A 20,483-nucleotide genomic window follows, 5' to 3' on the forward strand; every position below is an offset into this window, starting at 1 on the left:
TTTAGTAATTTACAAACAATGCACTAAATAAATAATGTCTGTAGTCATCTTCTCTGTAAAATGTAGCAAAAATGAAAAAATCCTAGACGGTTAAATTAAGAACTGTTACATTGATTCATATTCCAAATTATGGCTTAATATTTAGTTTCGGTAAAAAGAAATCAATTTGAGAAGATAGGTAGTCCTCTTGAAAACGACAAAAACAATGATGTTGTAGAACGTCACGGAGCAGCAGATAACGATGCAGTTTTGTGTTATACTTGGGGATAATCCTGAATAAACGCTAAAAATGTTGGAGGAATCAGAAAATATGCCACAAGCGAGTCGTGCATGTGTGTGTAAATGGTAGATGCGGTATTTGAGTGACAGAGACTCTGTTTAGGACGAGGACAATCTGTGAAGAAACGGTTTAACTGTAAAAATCTGAACAAAAACTTTTAAAAGTTGGGACGTCATGGAAAGACATAGGCGCTTCAGAGTTGCTGATCTTGTGAAAGCACAGTTAAGCGGTAAAAGAAATTAAACATTAACAAAGGAAATTATAAAACGAGAACAATTGTTAGAAAAATAAATGTCAAGTGATTGAAAAAGGTTTTTATTAGGTGGTTATTGGACTATACTGTATGAAAGTATATGGATAGAATTTTTAAGAAACTCTTGACGCTGTGTTTTTGACGTTACATTGCTTTTAAGTGTGCGCTGTGGTTAAAAAACATGTTGGTTTTAAAATGAAATAAATTAATCTATCAAATCAAATGGAATGAAATTTCACAGATCAGCAAAACAAATATTTTAACACATGATATTGTGCTTATTTTAAATTTCTTGGAAGTAGTATAACAAAGATTGACATCGTCCACGAACTTTTCGAACAACCCTCGTAGAAAAATTTTAATATTTTTTTTTCTCTGTTCAATGCAATGCATGCAAACTTATTTAAACTTAAAAGAATGACTGGAATTCCTCAAAAATTATGATTGATATCATGAAAAAACCTTTATATTTTAAACTGCATTACTAAATTATATTGTAGTCTGGATTTCAAACAAAAAAATTAGTTTACATGATATGATTTTTTATCTTCCAGGCACGTTCCTAGTCATTTCTATGTGATACTCTCTCGCTGTTTGTCCCAAAGCCTGTCCTGTCAATCTCCTGTCACCTTGTCATTTATCTTACCTCACATTGACAAGGAGCCCAATTGTCTGGTAAGTTTACCATTCTTTAATATACCACATTGACAAGGAGCCCAATTGTCTGGTAAGTTTACCATTCTTTAATATACCACATTGACAAGGAGCCCAAGTGTGTGGTAAGTTTACCATTCTTTTGTATACCACATTGACAAGGAGCCCAATTGTCTGGTAAATTTACCATTCTTTAATATACCACATTGACAAGGAGCCCAAGTGTGTGGTAAGTTTACCATTCTTTCCTATACCACAAAGTGAAGAGAAGCCCAATAATCTGGTAAGTACAACATTCTTATACAAAAATGTACCACACAGAGAAGAACCCAACCATCTGGTAAGTTTACCATTTTGTCCTAGACCACATAGAGAATGACACCAATAGTTTGATAAGTTTACCATTCCATCCTAAACACATAAAGGAGGACTCCAATAGTCTGATAAGTTTACCATTTTGTCATATGCCATATAAAGAAGGACTCCAATTGTCTAGTGAGTTAACCCATTTATCCTATGCCACATAAAGAAAGACTCCAATTGTCTAGTAAGTTAACCCATTTGTCCTATGCCACATAAAGAAGGACTCCAATTGTCTAGTGAGTTAACCCATTTGTCCTATGCCACATAAAGAAGCAATCCAATTGTCTGGTAAGTTTATCATTTTGTCCTATGCCACATAAAGAAGCACTCCAGTAACAACCGTTGTCTGGTAAGTTTACCATTTTGTCCTATGCCACATATAGAAGGATTCCAATTGTCTGGTAAGTTTACCATTTTGTCCTATGCCACATAAAGAAGGACTGCAGTAGTCTGGTAAGTTTACCATTTTGTCCTATGCCACATAATGAAGGACTCCATTGTCTGGTAAGTTTACCATTTTGTCCTATGCCACATAAAGAAGGACTCCAATTATCTGGTAAGTTTACCATTTTGTTCTATGCCACATAAAAAAGTACTGCAGTAGTCTGGTAAGTTTACCATTTTGTCCTATGCCACATGAAGAAGGACTCCAATTGTCTGGTAAGTTTACTATCCTGACCTATACCACATAGAGAAGAGCCCCAAATGTCAGGTATTTAGTTTAACATTCTGTCCTGTACCATATAAGTCATCCTATACCACATAGAAAACCGCCCCAAATGTCAGGTAAGTTTATTATTCTGTGCTATACCACAAAGAGAAGGACTCCACCTGTCTAGTAAGTTTATTCTGTGCTATAGCACATAGAGAAGGACTCCATCTGTCTGGTAAGTTTATTATTCTGTGCTATAGCACAAAGAGAAGGACTCCACCTGTCTAGTAAGTTTATTATTCTGTGCTATACCACACAGAGAGGGACTCCATCTGTCTGGTAAGTTTATTATTCTGTGCTATACCACACAGAGAAGGACTCCACCTGTCTGGTAAGTTTGATAAGTTTATTATTCTGTGCTATACCACATAGAGAAGGACTCCACCTGTCTGGTATGTTTATTATTCTGTGCTATACCACACAGAGAAGGACTCCACCTGTCTGGTAAGTTTGGTAAGTTTATTATTCTGTGCTATACCACATAGAGAGGGACTCCATCTGTCTGGTAAGTTTATTATTCTGTGCTATAGCACAAAGAGAAGGACTCCACCTGTCTAGTAAGTTTATTATTCTGTGCTATACCACACAGAGAGGGACTCCATCTGTCTGGTAAGTTTATTATTCTGTGCTATACCACACAGAGAAGGACTCCACCTGTCTGGTAAGTTTGGTAAGTTTATTATTCTGTGCTATACCACATAGAGAAGGACTCCACCTGTCTGGTATGTTTATTATTCTGTGCTATACCACACAGAGAAGGACTCCACCTGTCTGGTAAGTTTGGTAAGTTTATTATTCTGTGCTATACCACATAGAGAGGGACTCCATCTGTCTGGTAAGTTTATTATTCTGTGCTATACCACACAGAGGAGGACTCCACCTGTCTGGTAAGTTTGGTAAGTTTATTATTCTGTGCTATACCACATAGAGAAGGACTCCACCTGTCTGGTAAGTTTGGTAAATTTATTATTCTGTGCTACACCACATAGAGAAGCACTCCACCTGTCTGGTAAGTTTATTTATTCTGTGCTATACCACACAGAGAAGGACTCCACCTGTCTGGTAAGTTTGGTAAGTTTATTATTCTGTGCTGTACCACATAGAGAAGGACTCCACCTGTCTGGTAAGCTTACCATTCACTCCATATCATGTAGAGAAGTACCTTGTATTTTATGAAATAATTTTTGTCCTATTTCAGTCTGTAGAAGCCTACCTGCGAGACAATGAATCCAGAGTGAGGGATGTCGAGTTGATTACAGGATTGGAATTCTTCACCATGTTACCTTTTGACAATTCAATCAAAACTAGAACATATCTTCCCAGTGGTTTATGGTGAAATGGTTTGAATAAAACAGAAAATTATATAAATGTAGAAGTGTGCTCTATTGTGTGTGTGTGAAGCAAGCAACCGTTTTTTTTTTGGTGAAGTGTTTTTGAAAGTGCATGTACTTTTTATGTTGCATATCATTCCATTTTTGTCATGTTACAAATTTAATTAGCATTTTGATGTACCTGATTGTTATTTTTGGAACCAGAGACCTTCATGTATCAATATACTATACAGAGTAAAACACACTTATAGCGAACTGCCAGGGATTTAACAGTTTTGCTTTGTTATAAACGTAATTTGTTATATCTGTTAATTTCATGATACGCTATAAAACCCCAGGGAATAAAAATACTTCGCTATAAACATGAATTCATTATAAGCATGGTTGTTATAAGTGTGTTTTACTGTATTGTTTATACAAATCAGTTTATATAACAAGTTTTGTTCTGATAAAAAACATGATGGTTTTGTTATTTGGAATATGATATCTTGAACACCATGGATAAGTCAAAGTGCCAACTACTCTTTCTTTAGATCTATCTATTTTAACCTTGTTAGCTGGAATCCTTGAACATCTGAAGATTTTTTCTCTGTCCCATTGAGTTTGAAATAGGAAAGTTTGACTGTACGTGAATGGTAATTAAACTGAAGGAGATGTTTCGAATTCAGATTTGTTATAACTATTCAAAGAAAATTTTGACTATGTTTATAACTAGACCCTCCTCCCAAAATGGATGAGACCATCTCTCCCCTGTTTTACCCCAGGTCATCAATATGTAACCTTGGCATTATATCTTTGAAGCAGTATGTTTAAAAACACAGTTATGGCCTTTTCCCTTGGAGCAGAGGTCTTGAATTCTGTACTTCTTTTGAGGTCTTACTAATTATAATCATGCAAACATATTCCTGCAATACGTCCAGGAGTTGGTTTAATGTTTGTAGCCACGATAACTTAGCAAATAAACATGGATTCCTAGTATATCATACCAATACTTCGATATTTGATATCATTTTCGGTTGTTTTTTTTTTGGTCAAGTTTTAGAGATTGTTAAAATACAGTAAGAAACAAAATCTTTTAATCAGTCAGGGTGCCTCGCTTCGAGGGAGGTTTTCAACGTTAATACAGCATTACCAATGAAATTTTTTCAAGAGGAAGTTCAGGGAGATTTTGTTTTACAATCCTCTTACGTGTACACCCGGTCAAAATGTTTGATTTGTCCTAAATTTGCGTTTATTTACACTATTCCCTTTCACTGGCAGCCAAACGGGAGGTTTTTAACAAATGGTACGTGACGACCTCCTGATTGGCAGGAAGTAGAACAAAGTCTGGTAAATAATCACGAATTTAGGACAAATAAAACATTTTGACCGGGAATGACTATAAGGATCTTGTAAAACAACTCTCTCTGAACTGCCTAATTTCATTGGTAATGCTGTATTGCACATTGTCCACGAGTGATCTCAAAAAGTAGTCGCATTCAGGTGAAACCTTTTTAGGATTAATAGGCATGTTTTATAAGGTCATTTGCGCGCACATGCATGCACGTGTTTGCGCTTACGATGCGTGAAATGCTAGATATTCTTGGTATCTAGATGTAACTTTTATAGCTTTGATACTCAGAATATAAAGATATATTAATAGTGTAGATAAGATGACATGCTCATCATTCACATGTATGCACGTGCGCGTTTGTGCAATGGTTGAAATGACCCATATTCTTGATATAGAGGTAACATATATTTTTTGAAACTTTGAAAGGGATATACAGGTACATTAATAGTCTAGACAAGATGACATGGGCATGCGCGTGTGCTAGGCTCTGATTGGCTGAAACAAAAATCTCAATAACTTTCGTGTTTCTGACAAAATAGTCCCTGTGTATACCATGTACACCTTGTTTGGCACTCGTGGTGACCTTCAAATTAACTTTTGATCCTTTGATATTTACCACACATGGTATAAACAATAGGGAAGCTGTGTGATATATACGTGATATAATACGTGATTAAGGGTCTGCTATGTGATATATATTTTTGAAAACACGCGCCTGCACATGCACTCTAACTTGATTGGCCGATATTTTAAAGTTTGTTATTTATTTTTCAACAAAACAGAATGAAATTTAAAACAGATAGCTATTATGTGTTCTTCCATTACGTTAATATCACAATTGAACACATGCTTGTGTGCTGAATTCTGATTGGCGAATACCATATTGGCTGTACATAACTCTTTTACTATTCAATGGATATTAACTGATTTTTAAGACAAAGATATATGATGAGACACTATAAGAATATATGTGTGAGAAATCTAGGAAATACGCACATGCGTGTGCATGAGCTGAAATATGCTTGGGTAATTAAGATTATAAATGACAATAACTTTCTTAGTTTTCAAGGACACAAAACGAAATTTGAGTGAATAATAAGATATTAAAAGTCTCTACATTATGATTATGGTTATATTCCGATTGCTGGAATTTTCACCGTTTTCACTGAAATTCTTGAAATCTAAAACGTAGCTCTCTACAGATATTGATAAGGAACAACAGCATCCTTTTAACATCAGCTAGAGAGTATTTGTGTGTAGAATTAGAATATTTTTTAACAAAGTAATTCAAAAATCTGTGGATGACATCGCAATGTATAAAAATTTCTGAGTTCCATTTTTGTGTCGCCTGCAGTGCAGAGCGGCACTTAGGGATTACTTTACCTGGCGTCTGTCTGTTCGTCTGTTACACCTTGTATCTCAAGAACTGTAACAGATATAGAATTGATATATGCACTATAATGGCATTTGCTCGGCACTGTTGCATTTGTGAATTATCATGGTCCCGACCTCGTGACTTTTGACCTACTTTACATAAAAAAGTTAAAAGTGCCAATATACAGCATATTTTTGACATTTAAGAGGTAAGTCTATGCTATTTAGTATGTGCACTGATTGTCATAAAACATTATCAAAAATACCAGCGTTATTACCGTCTTCCTTGGAAGACGGTATACAGAGTTGAAGTATTTTACAGTCTTCGGACTATGCACTTCCTCTCTTTTGTGATTGGTAGAAATTGCATGATGAGAAAATTTTCAATTATTTCATTGGTTGAAATGCTGTTCAAGGCAAGGAAGATAATTTTCTGATGGTCTAATTTTCGAACGACTTAACAATTTTTCAAGATTTTCAATCGTAAAAAAATATGACAAAACGAACAGTGGAAATTGGCAGCAATTAATTCTAGTTTTTTTTATAGCAATTACCAAGAAGCGTTTCTTTATTTTCAATGTTAACAGAATTGATCTTTATTGCATGCAAGCTTTACAGCTTGTACATTCTTTTTCCCTTTGTGTTGCACTGTCTTTCTAATCGGCAGCACTCGGCAACACCTCGGCCGAGGATTGCCGAATGAATCTCTGCAGCAGTGTCAAAGTTTACGGAGACAGCCGAGCATCTGTTAATGTTTCACTTGGTTAGGGCTTATGTCAGAAAAAACTAATGAAGAAATACAAAGCCAAGAAGTTTTCAAGAATTATACGGCCTGATAGGTTTAGGTCAGTTTACTGTTTAAGGTTGTTGCTAAAGACGGTAAGCTTTTTTAAAAAGCTCTACTTGTAATTCACTTGAACTTGACTTTGACCTACTTTGCAAAAAATACCCGGACAGTTTAATTAAACTTAAGTCTTTTGAATTTTGAGAGGCGGGGTGTTGATAATTAGCATTTATTTTATACATGTTTATGAGCTCAATATACTGTATTTGAAACTGTATGATATTCAGTTATCACACAAACTGATATTTAAATATTATGAAAAAACATCGGGATCGGTATCCCACAATGGATCGTGTAGAGCGACAATACGCGAGTTTCGAGATTGTAGCCTGTTTCCCTGGCCTTCCCATAATGCTGCGCAAAGCCTGTTTCCCTGGCCTTCCCATAATGCTGCTTCGTTTGCGCAGCATTATGGGAAGGCCAGGGAAACAGGCTATTCGAGATTATAACTCTCCTACGATAGAGGCGGAAAAAGTATCTATATCAGCATGGAAGTGGGACAGGTTGTTTATGTATAAAACTTGCAAAAATAAAAGAACGATTGCCATGGCTTTTAAAATTCATTTGGTGTTATAAAAAGATGATAATGCTAAGGGGTGATCATTTTGTTAATTTTGTAAAGCTCTTCTATACATATTTACAAAATTTATTTTCAGTTAGGATACTTGAAAACGAAAGAACCGTCATGGTCTTTATTAAAAAAAAAGATAATTCTTTGACGTACTATGATCAGGTGTGTGTGTATTTAGGCCTATTAGAAATTCCATATAGATTTATTCCCTCGTTGGATGTTTTATCCACTGATATTTTCTTTTGTTCCAATTTTTATTTTCTTTTGTTCCGTTTTTTTTTTCGTAGAAAAAATTGACGCCTTTACTTTAACTCAGTAATAAGTATATCCCGACAATCAGCTATGATAGACAGCTATGTATATCGATGATGTAATGTATCCGATATAAATAACTGTCCCACCTGCCTGCTTACGCGGAAACAAAACTCCCCTCCGTAACGAAAGAGCGCACCAAGGGAGATAATCTCGAAACTTGCGTATTGGAGTGAAGACGTTGAAACACATATTAACACACGTGATAACACAACGATAAATAATTATTTATAATTATATCAATTTATTTATTCATTTGAGGGTTGGACATCATATTTTCTTTGATTGTTAGATTCTATCGCAGTCTGTTTTGTAAATCATTTTAAAATTTTGAGTCTAGGTTAGTAGGTTGTTACATGTAGTGTTTTCGCATTTGTTTAGAAGTAACTAGTTCAGTTTTAAAAAAAGTCAAATAAGTTACAAAATGCTTTTGTCGTATTGCTCACTTTTTTGCTTTCCAATGGTTTTCATTGGGGGTTCTCTTGATGTAAGGTTTTGTACGTACCAGTTACCTTGGGGATAGATAGAAGACGTCACCTCGATTCAGTACTTTCAGTACTTTGATTTAAGTCGGTCGCACTTTAAATCGCTATTATGCATGTAAACGTCAATATCTAGTACTGTGATCTTTTATGAGTGTTGACTTTCGTCATTTATTGAAATAACTTTGCTGTTGTGAAATAAAAAGCTAGTGGCAGGAACGTACAGAGGTATGTACCTACCATTGGACTGAGAAATGGACGTTCTAGGCTTACTGAGCTTCAGGGGATGGATTTTACTTATAATTGGATTATCGACCGTATTATACATGTAAGTAAATACTTGTTTTTATTTCAAACAAATCTATTGATTATGCACTACCACAAATTTCTGTATAATCGCTAGTAGATGGAATATATTTAATACATAAATAAATATGATCTGTATTTTTACAGATATGTGAAACGGAAATTTGGTTTATGGCGTCGCCTGGGGATTCCCGGACCTGATCATGTCCCTTACGTAGGCCAGATGATTCAACTTAATAAAAAGGTCAGAAAATTAACAACTTTTAATAAATTGCAATTTTTAAACGAAATTCAATCACATTCTGTGTTATTTTTTAAATGTACTGAATTCAGTTTTATTTGAAAACTTTGCATGATATCAATTTATAAAAAAAAAATTATTTTTCCTTTTCAAGGTAGAAGACTCGATTAAGAGAAATATACTAAACATTCTTTCTAAATCTTTTTGCCGTCTTACTTTGTCTTTCTCAATGCTGTTCAAGCATTTTTAAAGTCTATGCGAGTTTTTCCAAAGTGAAACTTTTAACACTCTCAATCTAATTAAAATTAGACTTGTGTTTTCGCTCCTCAACTATACGCTTCAATACAAGTGTTGAAGCGTATAGTAGAGGAGCGAAAATACAAGTCTAATTTTAATTAGATTGAACACTCTCTATAGAATTTGAAATAAAAGATCTCAGAAAATTGACAATAATGAGGTAAATTTGTATATTTTACGGAACAATTGTGTCACATCACATGAGTAACCTAATGTGAAAATTGGATGACAAATATTCGTATCAAATGATTCATCTCCGATAGACTCACTGTAGAAATACAACATTGTATTTTAAGGTTTGCACCACTTGGTCATACCATTACTTACAAAAACATTGACAATTCATTCAAAGAAAGCAACGAGTGGAGCTCTTCCTGAGAAAAAAAATTAATCTAAAGAATTTCTTGGATTCAACAAGTGAAAAACAAGAAAATCTTTAAAGGAATATTCATTTGATTAATTAGTAGGGTTTTGAGATTAAATGCAAAATCAACACTAATCTATACATTTCTCGCATCAATTCTCTTTTACATCTTCTGAAAAAATGTCATAATTTATAAATTCATAGAAGTCCCCTCTGCGTTCATGTTTTTTATCTGTCAGTCAAGATCACAGGATCCTGAGTAACGTGACTATATATGTATAATTTCGCGTTTATTTGCGAAAGTTAAGCGTTATAAAGCGAAAGTTTCGCGTTATAAAGCGAAAGTTTCGCGTTATAAAGCGAAAGTTACGCGTTTATTCGCGATAGTTTCGCGTTAAAACGCGAAATATATATATATTTTTTACTTACAAAAATGATCGAGCTCAATGGGCTTTCGTAGAGTAAAGATGTTTGTAGGGAATATTATACAATTATTGCTGTTTTTGAGGTCAGTACGATGATTTAGTCACCTGAAGAGTACACTATTCACCGAGCCCGAAGGGCGAGGTGAATATTTACTTAGAAGGTGGCTAAATCATCGTATTGACTGTATCCACCCCTCCCCCCCCCCCCCGAAATAATTGTTTTATTGTGTGATTCAATAATTAAATCATACGAACTCATTATTCATCAAGCAGTTCATGCCATCTAACTTGTTTACATTTGCTGAAGTCCTAGCTACCGGTAGGTGCAATTGTGACCGAGCAATTTTGGTATAAAACAACCGCTACCTGCCTACCAAACATATAAGTTTATCAGAACCACATAACATTACACAATCTTACATTAATAACATTTCAATCTATTATTTCCGATATAAAGTCAGTTGTTTACATAAGAATTTTGGGTGGATTTTAGCGACCATTTTTCAATCGTCCCTTGGACCGTTTGTTATTGTCCTTTAGTTCTTTCGGATTATAACACTTTTCTCACTTCGTTATAAATGTTTGTTTTATACCAAAATTGCTCGGTCACAATGTTTTTACACATAATTTCCTTGGTCACACAATGATCGAGAGAAGCAGGATTAAACAAACATTACCAGTCGTATTAATTTGGATTTTTTAAAATCTTCTTTATAGTTGCTATGAAAAAAGAAATTATGTCAGGCTTTTTTATAGAATAGATTTTGAAAGGGGGCATTATCAGGGGAAAATGACAGCTGAATCTTTTATTAGCCCCCACAAAATTGAAGAATTCTTTTAACTTCAAATTTTGTTTTAGGGTTGGGATGGAGTTAGGGGTGGGGGATTAAGGTCCATTATTGGGGGATCAGTCTTTCAATGAATATTTTTAGTCTAAATTAAAAGTAAAAATTTACGTTCAGAAAAAAATGTTGGGGGGGGGGGGAGATCCCCTTCACCCAACCCCAACTCCCCACAACCACAAGCACCCCAAATTATATATTCCGTAATGTTATGTTCACCTGAGTAGAAGTCGGTAGCAAGTGAAATACTGGATACTGGTAGCTTTCCAAAACTATTTGTATCAACTTGGAATTTCCTGATTTATTTTTAGACCAATGTAGAGAAAAGAAATCCTTATATTCACCTGGAAGGTCACGTGCAAGTGAATATAACGTAGTATTTTTTCTACATTGTTGGATCTCAGCCAATCAGAGAGATAGAAAATATTCAATCATATAATAATTAATAACACGTTTTAAATGTGCGTTGTTAGGACAATTGATTATTCTGTCTTGTTTTTAATTTTAACAGGGCTTTTATGCGTTGGATGTCGAATTGGTTCAGAAGTATGGACGTCTTGTCGGGTGAGTTTCCCTATCTATTTGGACAAAAGCTATCTGTTTTCATGTTTTACACTAATAATGAAATTTAAGTTTTCCTCGTATCTTTTAAAATTGCAACTGATGGAATCTCCTTAATTTCCTTTCTCAACTTGTTTTGCAGGCTGTATTTCGGGAGTCAGCCTTCCATTATGATATCTGATCCGGATCTCATTAAGACTATCATGGTGAAGGATTTTTCCAAAGCTCCAAACAGATTCGTATGTGATATTTTATACTTAAAAAGCCCATTCAGTAGTCTAAAAATTAATCGTCGTTGAATACTTCATGAATTTCATACAGTATGTAATAAAACTGCACAGGAATAAAACTTGTAGGTGCTAAAGCGTTAATGAATTCTTTTGAGGGAATCGCAGGCTTCCATTGAAATGACATATTTTTGTAGGCCTTGGTAGAGCAGCGCGGGGAATTGAGGCAGTCCTTAACCGAAGTTGCAGACGATCATTGGCGATTTATGAGAAACACCATTCTACCGACTTTTTCCAGTGGTAAACTACGAAAGGTGAGATTTCATAGGGGATAACAAGGAATTAATCATTGTCACAGCAAGAGATACTTTCAATAAACTTGTTCCAATATATGCCAATGTTTTTATTCTTCCACCATCTCTCTCTACAAGTTTATATACAATATATTTCCCTTTTGTCTTTTTGTTTTTTAAGATGGGATTTCTTTTGAAAGAGAAATACAAAATGTTACTGGAAGGGTTGACTAAGAAAGCAGAGCAAGGAAACGTCATTGAATTTAAACAGTATGTACATGTGTTTGTTGTTAAGATTTCTAATACTTCTCAAATACTAGTGAGAATATACCAGTTTACAATGTTTCATCAATCATATATTTTTTTCTAACTTCAAGATTTGAAGATTCCTAAATTTTAGGGTATTTGGGAGTTATACAATGGACGTCATTGCCTCCCTTGGCTTTGGCATGGAGATCGATTCCCAGACAAATCCTGACAACAAGTTTGTAAAATACGCTAAAGAACTGTTTGAAGTTGACATCTCTCTTTTGGCTATCCTTGCAGGTATAGACATTAAAACTAACATCTAATTCATTTTACTATTTTTTGTACTACCTGATCTCTATTTTCTCCTTCTTTTCCAGTACTTATACCTCCATTTGATAAACTTTTGGATTACTTTAGTCTCTCACCTCTGAATAACCGTAGAAGGATGGAGTTCTTCAAGTCAGCAGTGCATCAAGCTATCGACATGCGGGATGACACGGATAAAGTAGGCTTTATGGAATATTTTTTATTGATTTTTTCCCTTAATTGTAAAAATGTTCTGTAGAAATGTGTGTACATGTAATTCGAAGAAAAAATCTCCACATTGGAATATTATTTAAGAAAATAATAATTTTTTTAAAAAAGAAATTTAATATTCACATATTGCATCAAACAGGACAGAAAAGATATGCTACAACTCATGTTGAATGCTCATAATTACACTGATAAAAATGAAATCGAGGACAAACACGCGTATGAAAATCCAGAGGAGTGGAAAAAGAGAGGTGGGTTCCTTCATCTATAGTATTGATGCTGAGTTCCGATGTTTTATTCAAGAAAACTTGATTGGATATTCACTCAATTGGAGTTGATTGGTGTTTGATAATAAAGTTTATTGGAATAAATCAAGGTATGACTCAGTTATGTAGAACATCAAATTTGCAGGTTTAACAGTGGACGAGATAACTGGAAATTCTATTCTTTTTCTACTGGCCGGCTATGACACCACAGCAAGCACCATGACTTTTATTGCATATAACCTGGCGACAAACCCAGAATGCCAAGATAAATTGATAAATGAAATTGACACAGTTCTTGAACAAGTGAGATTTTGAATTATTAATGAAACCGACACATTTCTAGAATAAGTGAGTTTGGCCTTTTTTTCAGAATATAGTGTTTGTTTAGCAAATTGTTCACTACCGAGTATGTTTCACTAATTTCTAGGAGCTACCGACCTATGACAACATCCAGAAGCTGGAGTACCTGGATAAGGTATTTAACGAGACACTTCGTCTGTACCCACCAGCCGTTAGGTAAAAGCAATGATGTATTATTATATATTGCCAAATAGTCATTCAATATGAAAAGAAAAATCCCAGAAACATACATAATCTTGGAAAATTACCTCTGAATAGTCTGATTTGTATTCAACACAGTGCATTTATTAATTGTCTTATTTTGAATACTGGTACATGTTCCATAAATTAGATTCATGAGAACATACCCTTAATCATTGTTAATAATCAAAAACAATTTCCTTGTGCTTCACCAGGACAAACAGGAACAATTCTGAAGAAATTGACGTGGAGGGGGTAAAGATTCCACCCAATACCGAAATCATTTTTCCTATTTTTGCGATACATAGAAATCCTAAGTATTGGCCAGAACCGGAGAAATTCGATCCTGAACGGTAAGTAATTCTAATTATATTTCCCCGTTTGGAAAAAATATAGTAAATGGTAAACCTGTAGGATTAAAGCATGTATTAAATGATGCTGATTGGGAAATGCTCTTGTTTGATTACATCAAAGAAATGTATCAACATTTTCCTACAATCTCTGGCCTACAAGCAGAAGTACAGAAATGTTGTACAGTTCAGAAAGTTTAATGAACTTGAGCATTTAGAAAGAAGTCAACTCATGGTCACACGAATCTTAAAAATGGCTAACGAAAAGAAAAAAAAGAAATTTTAACGGATTATAAAGTTGACAATTTTACCTGCAAGTGGTATAAAAAGATAAGAGTGAAAAAGATCTTGATACAAAAAGCATGTATACTGAGCCTGTAAACTTTTAGAATAGTCGGTCTACAGTAGTGTTGAGTCTCATATAGTTGAAGAAATAGCTCTTGAAAGGCTTGTCAAACTTGCTGGTGTAAATTTTGCTACACTAAAACATTCTATGCTCTTCTAAAATTTATTGTGACATTTACCTTGTTTCAGTTTTTAACATGCTAAGTTTCATATTGAAAAATGTAAACATTAATTTTGTTTTTTTTTTTGTATTGAAATCTAAATTAAACCAATTCTAAGTCCAATTTGCGACATTTATTTCTAGATTTACCCAAGAAAATAAAGAGAGCCGTCACCCTTACACCTTTCTGCCGTTTGGTCATGGTCCCAGAAACTGCATTGGACAACGCTTAGCAGGCATGGAGGTTAAATGTGGAATTGCATACATACTACAGCACTACCGGTTCACTAAATGTAGCGAGACTGAGGTAAGTTTTCTTCTTAACTGTGTAACGGGACTGTCTAGGGGTTAGTCCCGTACATGATCCGAGTTCGGAAGGATAAAAGAATAACAAGAATTTCAGTGCCCAAAGAATCAGTTCTATATTCTGTTGAGATAACAATCATGTAAAACAAACGTAAAAGATATGAAACAATATCACATAAGATCCAAGAACGTGATAATTACCATTATTGTGGATAGGAATTTAGCCCCGATCCCCGAAATACGTCTATTCGATAATTAATTATAATGTCGACTGCTCTTGATTAAACAAATGCACATATATATATATATATAATAATAAATCCCGGCCGGGTACTATAGACCCGGGCGCGCCTAACCTGGACGGGTTATAACAAAGGGGAATAACTCAATACAATAAGTAAAGACAAATAGGGGGAAATATGAATGAAATATAGCACATATAGATAAATAAAATATATACACAATTAAATACACATAAAACCATCACAACTGTAAGTTAGTTTAGGGACAAACATTTAAGGAAACAGATATTGGTAGGTTTGTTTTGACAGACAATAATATGAATTGGGCGGTTAGATCATGTTTCAGTGATTTAGTGAGAGAATTGATGATGAAAATAGGACTACTGATAGTTTTAAAAGTAACTTAATATATTTACATATAAATAGTTGTTTATTACAAATATTTTCAGTATCAATGGCATCTGCTCTTGTCATGGCTGGTAATTTGATAATTTGACTGGTATTCAATATCGATACACTGAAAAAGCAAAATAATACGTATATCTTAAAGTCACTGAAAACATATAAATGAGTTTTCTATTGATATTTTTTACAGATTCCACTTCAACTGAGCAAAGAAGCCTTAATGAAGCCGGCTAATGGAGTTAAACTAAAACTTGAAAAAAGAACGACACATTTAAACAGCGCATCATAAGAACAATCGTCATATGTGTGCTGTATACATTACTGTATAACGTTAGGCTTCTCGTATATAGACTCTGGCTTCCCAGAGTAGTATTTGTACAAAGATGGATATACAACAAGAAAACATTGATGTAACCATCAATTGTCGCCCGGGAAATAAATAAAGTAAACAATGGAAATGAGTCTTGATCATCAAACCGCTTCGATATGTGTGAAAAAGGCATGCGTCTAAATGATGGAGACGATAGTCGAGAATATTTTGAAAACTTATAGTCGGATGAAAATCGAACAAAAACGATACCCTTTTAAACTTTATCAATTCCTCAAGTAAATGTTGGCTGCATAAAATATAATTTGAAACCAGACACATGCATCACCTATTTTCAAAAATGTCTTTCACCTTAAGAATGTAAAACAAGAACTGTGTAAAGTACGTTTTTATGCGATAAGTAAAATTCGATGTTCTAAAAAAAGGGACCTGTCGTTTTTTCGATAGTAAATGATAAGCAACTTTATATATTAAATGTGAAAAACATATATATTTTTACAGATTCACTTTATGGAAGTAAATATATTGTGTATCTCGTAATTTATAAAGGGAAAGAACATTCTGATTAACAATCTTTTTAATGTTTAGAAAACCTTTAATTCTGAATAACTTCTCCCACCTCAATCCCCATATACCAACACTTAAACTTATATGTATTGATATAAAAATCGGGATCGGGATCCGAACAAGTATGTTCAGCTAAACAACTAAACCTTTTTTTCAACTCCCAACGAGAGTGAGAGGATCCATCAATAGCAATACCAACTGGAGGTGATAAAACTATCCATTTGACATTGATATTATCTAGGTATCAACTATTTTTTCTCAGAAATTTGCATTTTTAAAAACACGTGCTACCTAGCTCGAATTTCCTCGACTACATATACAATGTCGAGTATAACTAAAGAAGAACTTGAGTCTCTTAAAGACTTATCTAATGTTGATTTATCAATATCAAACCTTTATAATGAATACCCAGAGAACTGTATTCCTAATAAGCTCCGCCCGCCTACAGGCTCTAAAGCAAGACAGGCGGCATACGAAGAAATTAATCCACACCTTTATGAAGAACAAGCCAGAATGGTAGCATTTCGAACAAAACGGGAACGTGTATTTCCGTGGATAAGAGCTTTACAAATTATCTACATAGAAAAGCTGCAAATGTGTAACTCTGTCGAAGTCAAATGGTATAACAACCCAGAAAAGTGGGATAGTAACAATACCCTAGCAACAAACTCTATTTGCATAGATATTGGGAATGACTCTAGCCTACACTACAAGATAACATTCTTTGTTTCAACTGGTACTATCCAAGTCCAAGGAAATGAAAAAGATACATTTGTTACCAAGTTCTTTCCACTGCTGAAAGAATTAGTGAATAGAATTAGTGAGTCAATCGAAAAAGAAGAAACCGTTCCAAAATCTGTAACTGAAAATCTACAAGGCCCAAACTCTGTCAGTTACTCGAACCAAGAACAATTGCTAAACAGTGAACAAAGGCAAATTGTATCAGCCTCAATGCATGACTTTGAGAGATTTCAAGAAAGTATGGTCCTGGCTTTAGAGGAATTAAGCAAATCACACTCTGGACTTGTGAAAACGTTAGAAACAAGACTCTTAAAAGGCCTGGAATCGCTTCAAACTACAGTTAGTACTCTTACTTCAGCCGTTGAAAACTTGAACAGCCAGAACAATAAAATGTCAACAACACCGAGTAAATCGAAAAACCCTGAAAATGAAATTAACTAGATAAAAAATAAGCTTAAGAAGTCAGATGAAATCAGGAATGACCTTCAAATAAAAGTTGCAAATCAACAACTTGAATTAGAAAACAAGGAGGCACAACTTAAAAATGAAAAAATCATGCATAATACATGCAAACACCAACTCCTTGACATGCTAGAAGCAAACAAGTCAGAAAGCTCTACATTAGTGGAAAAACTGAAAAGCAAAAATGAGGAGTTACTTAACATGGAAAATGAAAACAAACATCTCAAAGAAAAAAATGAGGCACTTTTTAAGGAGATTCTAGGTTTGAAGATGCATATTTCCAGTATGGAATCCAACAATGCGAACTTTACACAGGTAGGAGATAAGAAAATTGAAGAAAATCACTCTTCACCATATGAGCTTCATAAGGGAAATCAAACTTCTTCTAAGACAAAACCCCCTAAACCCAAAGTCCTGTTGGTGGGGACTTCTAACACGAAGAAGATTAATCCAGACATTCTTAGTTCATCATTCAAAAAGACAAAAAAACTTGCTTATACAATTGAAGAAACTAGGGATACCATATTAAGATATGAGGAAGCAGCACCAGATGTTGTTGTTCTTCATCACCTCACTAATGATGTAAAGACAAAAAGTCCTGAGATTTGTGTTAACGAGACAGAAGAAATTGTCAGCACCATCACTCAAAAATGGTCAGCCAAAGTGGTTCTGTCGCTATGTACTCTTCGTAAAGATGATGAATTACACAGTGCAAATAGTGCTCTGATCAATGCCCTTCTAAAGAAAAAATACAAAGATGACTCATTTGTGTATATTAGTGATAACATAAACATGTCTACTAGGCATGCCAAAGTCCTAGAAAGAGACAATGTCCATCTTACACAAGATGGTGTTGCCATGTTAGCCTCCAACATAAAAAGATCAACCCTTCTAGCACTAGGAATTGAGCAGTCTCCAATTCAGATGGAAAAAGACCAAGACTCTCACCGTGCTTCACCAAAGAAGATGTACACGTACCATCGGAGATCGCGAAACTACCAGTTCGCACCATCTGGACCATGGGAAAGGAGATCTTACCAACCTGCCAGCTATGGCTTTAACTATAATTACTAACTTTTTTTTAATCATCTTTTTAGGTTTTACCTATCAGTTACACAGATGATATATATAAACAATGTGTTCTACTCCAGTATATGAATTGTAGTAATACACTTGAATACTGCACCATCTTCACTTATCGGTGCACCTGTACTCATGACCATCATGTTTATTTGCAACTCCCTTTTTTTTTTTTTCTTTTCTCACATAATGTTGCTAGAATATATTCTGTTTTATATGTATTGAAGGATGTTGTACCTCTTCTCTTGATTTGGGTTTGGAAATTTGGTAGTTTTTATTTAGAATGTATCAGATGTACAGCAAGACAAATGTTAAATGTGCTTTTTGGAATATTGGAGGATTAATATCAAAAGGTATGAACAAAATGGATGATGAGCTTTTTCTATCAAGAATTACAGATAAAGATTTAGTATTTCTTGTGGAAACACACATTGGACCTGATACAATTGTTATACATGATGATTTTACTGCCATACAATATGTAGAAGTAGATCTAATAATGGCAGATACTATGGAGGAATATCAATATTAATTAAGCATGAGATTAAAGATCATGTCTCTATAGTTAAAAATACATGTAGTGAATACCAGTGGATCAAATTAGAGAAAACTTTTTTTAATTTTGATAGAGATTTGTATATATGTACTGTATACAATCCCCCTGAAGGATCACCTGCAATTACAAAAAATAATATTAATATTTTGGAGCTTGTACAGAAAGATATTTTTCATTTTAAAGATTTAGGAAATATAATGCTTTGTGGAGATTTTAATGCTAGAACAGGAAGCGCAGTTGACTATATATTTGATGATAACATTCAATATTTACCTTTATTTGAAACATATAAAATTGATAATGATATTTCCAACAGAGTTAATAGGGACACTTGCATGGATAAAAGAGGAAAAGAACTAGTAGATTTTTGTATTGCAAACCAACTCCGTATTATGAATGGAAGATGTTTTGGTGACATCTTTGGAAATTTCACTTGCCACAATTATCATGGCAGTAGTGTTGTTGATTATCTTTTAACTGATGAAGAAACTGTACAACATATTTTGTTTTTTGAAGTATCAGATTTTATTTCCACATTATCTGACTGCCACTGTATGTTGTCATGGAATATTTTTTCTCAATATAGTTCTACTAATAGAGAAAATAGTATAGATAATAATCAATGCAAGACCCACTCATCCTTTAAATGGGGAGAAGACTCTGCTATAAAATTTATAGAAGCATTACAGTCCCAAAAAATAAAAGACAAATTTGATAACTCCATGAGCATCAATGACATAGAGTCTATAGAATCAAGGGTAAAAAGTTTAAAAGATTCCCTGGAAGCTGCAGCCATTATGTCATTAAAACCAAATTTACCTAAAAATAAAACATGTAAAAGTAATAAAAGCCCTGCTAAACATAAAAACAAATGGTTCGATAATGAGTTGATACATATGCGTTCAAAACATAGTAAGGAAGGGACATTTATTTGGCCACAACCCTAGAAATATTTATGTTAAGAATCAGTATTATAGAGCATATAGAATTTATAACAAACTACGAAAACAAAAATTTAGAACATATCATTATAATATTATTAACAAGCTAAATACTTTAGGTTCAACTGATCCAAAAAAATATTGGAAACTTATAGGGGAATTAAGAAATGGAAACAAAGGCACAATTGATACATCAATCTCTAATAATGATTGGATAAACCACTTCAAAAAATTGAATAAAACTCATGAGGATTTCCATGATCAAGATCAGTTTCTCAAAGACCAACTAAAACAAACTGAGGAAACATCTACGCCCATTTTTAATGAACTTGACTACAAAATATCT

The 20,483-nt window shown here is 34.1% G+C and overlaps 3 protein-coding genes across 3 annotated transcripts in view; 2 read left to right on the plus strand and 1 right to left on the minus strand.

Moving 5' to 3' along the window:
* Nucleotides 1-4,367, plus strand: part of LOC133175056 (uncharacterized) — a 55,011-nt gene extending 50,644 nt beyond the window's left edge. The window contains exons 47-48 of the mRNA XM_061310161.1: nt 1,088-1,208; nt 3,461-4,367. Coding sequence (XP_061166145.1) covers nt 1,088-1,208; nt 3,461-3,598 — 259 coding nt within the window. The 3' untranslated portion in view covers nt 3,599-4,367. The remainder of the gene's footprint in view (nt 1-1,087; nt 1,209-3,460) is intronic.
* The window catches only part of LOC133175063 (uncharacterized), a 399,658-nt gene that overhangs the window by 151,222 nt on the left and 227,953 nt on the right, over nt 1-20,483 (minus strand). The gene's annotated exons all lie outside the window — the stretch shown is intronic.
* Nucleotides 8,673-20,483, plus strand: part of LOC133174851 (cytochrome P450 3A9-like) — a 68,782-nt gene continuing 56,971 nt past the window's right edge. The window contains exons 1-13 of the mRNA XM_061309950.1: nt 8,673-8,837; nt 8,963-9,059; nt 11,496-11,548; nt 11,688-11,784; nt 11,970-12,086; nt 12,247-12,335; nt 12,466-12,611; nt 12,692-12,819; nt 12,991-13,099; nt 13,260-13,417; nt 13,542-13,630; nt 13,870-14,007; nt 14,654-14,816. Of these exons, the coding sequence (XP_061165934.1) occupies nt 8,764-8,837; nt 8,963-9,059; nt 11,496-11,548; nt 11,688-11,784; nt 11,970-12,086; nt 12,247-12,335; nt 12,466-12,611; nt 12,692-12,819; nt 12,991-13,099; nt 13,260-13,417; nt 13,542-13,630; nt 13,870-14,007; nt 14,654-14,816 (1,458 nt within the window). The 5' untranslated portion in view covers nt 8,673-8,763. The remainder of the gene's footprint in view (nt 8,838-8,962; nt 9,060-11,495; nt 11,549-11,687; nt 11,785-11,969; nt 12,087-12,246; nt 12,336-12,465; nt 12,612-12,691; nt 12,820-12,990; nt 13,100-13,259; nt 13,418-13,541; nt 13,631-13,869; nt 14,008-14,653; nt 14,817-20,483) is intronic.

Source organism: Saccostrea echinata, unplaced genomic scaffold, assembly GCF_033153115.1.
Source record: "Saccostrea echinata isolate AGI-Se365-2 ecotype Australia unplaced genomic scaffold, CSIRO_AGI_Sech_v1 ptg000060l, whole genome shotgun sequence".
Classification (NCBI taxonomy): Eukaryota; Metazoa; Mollusca; class Bivalvia; order Ostreida; family Ostreidae; genus Saccostrea; species Saccostrea echinata.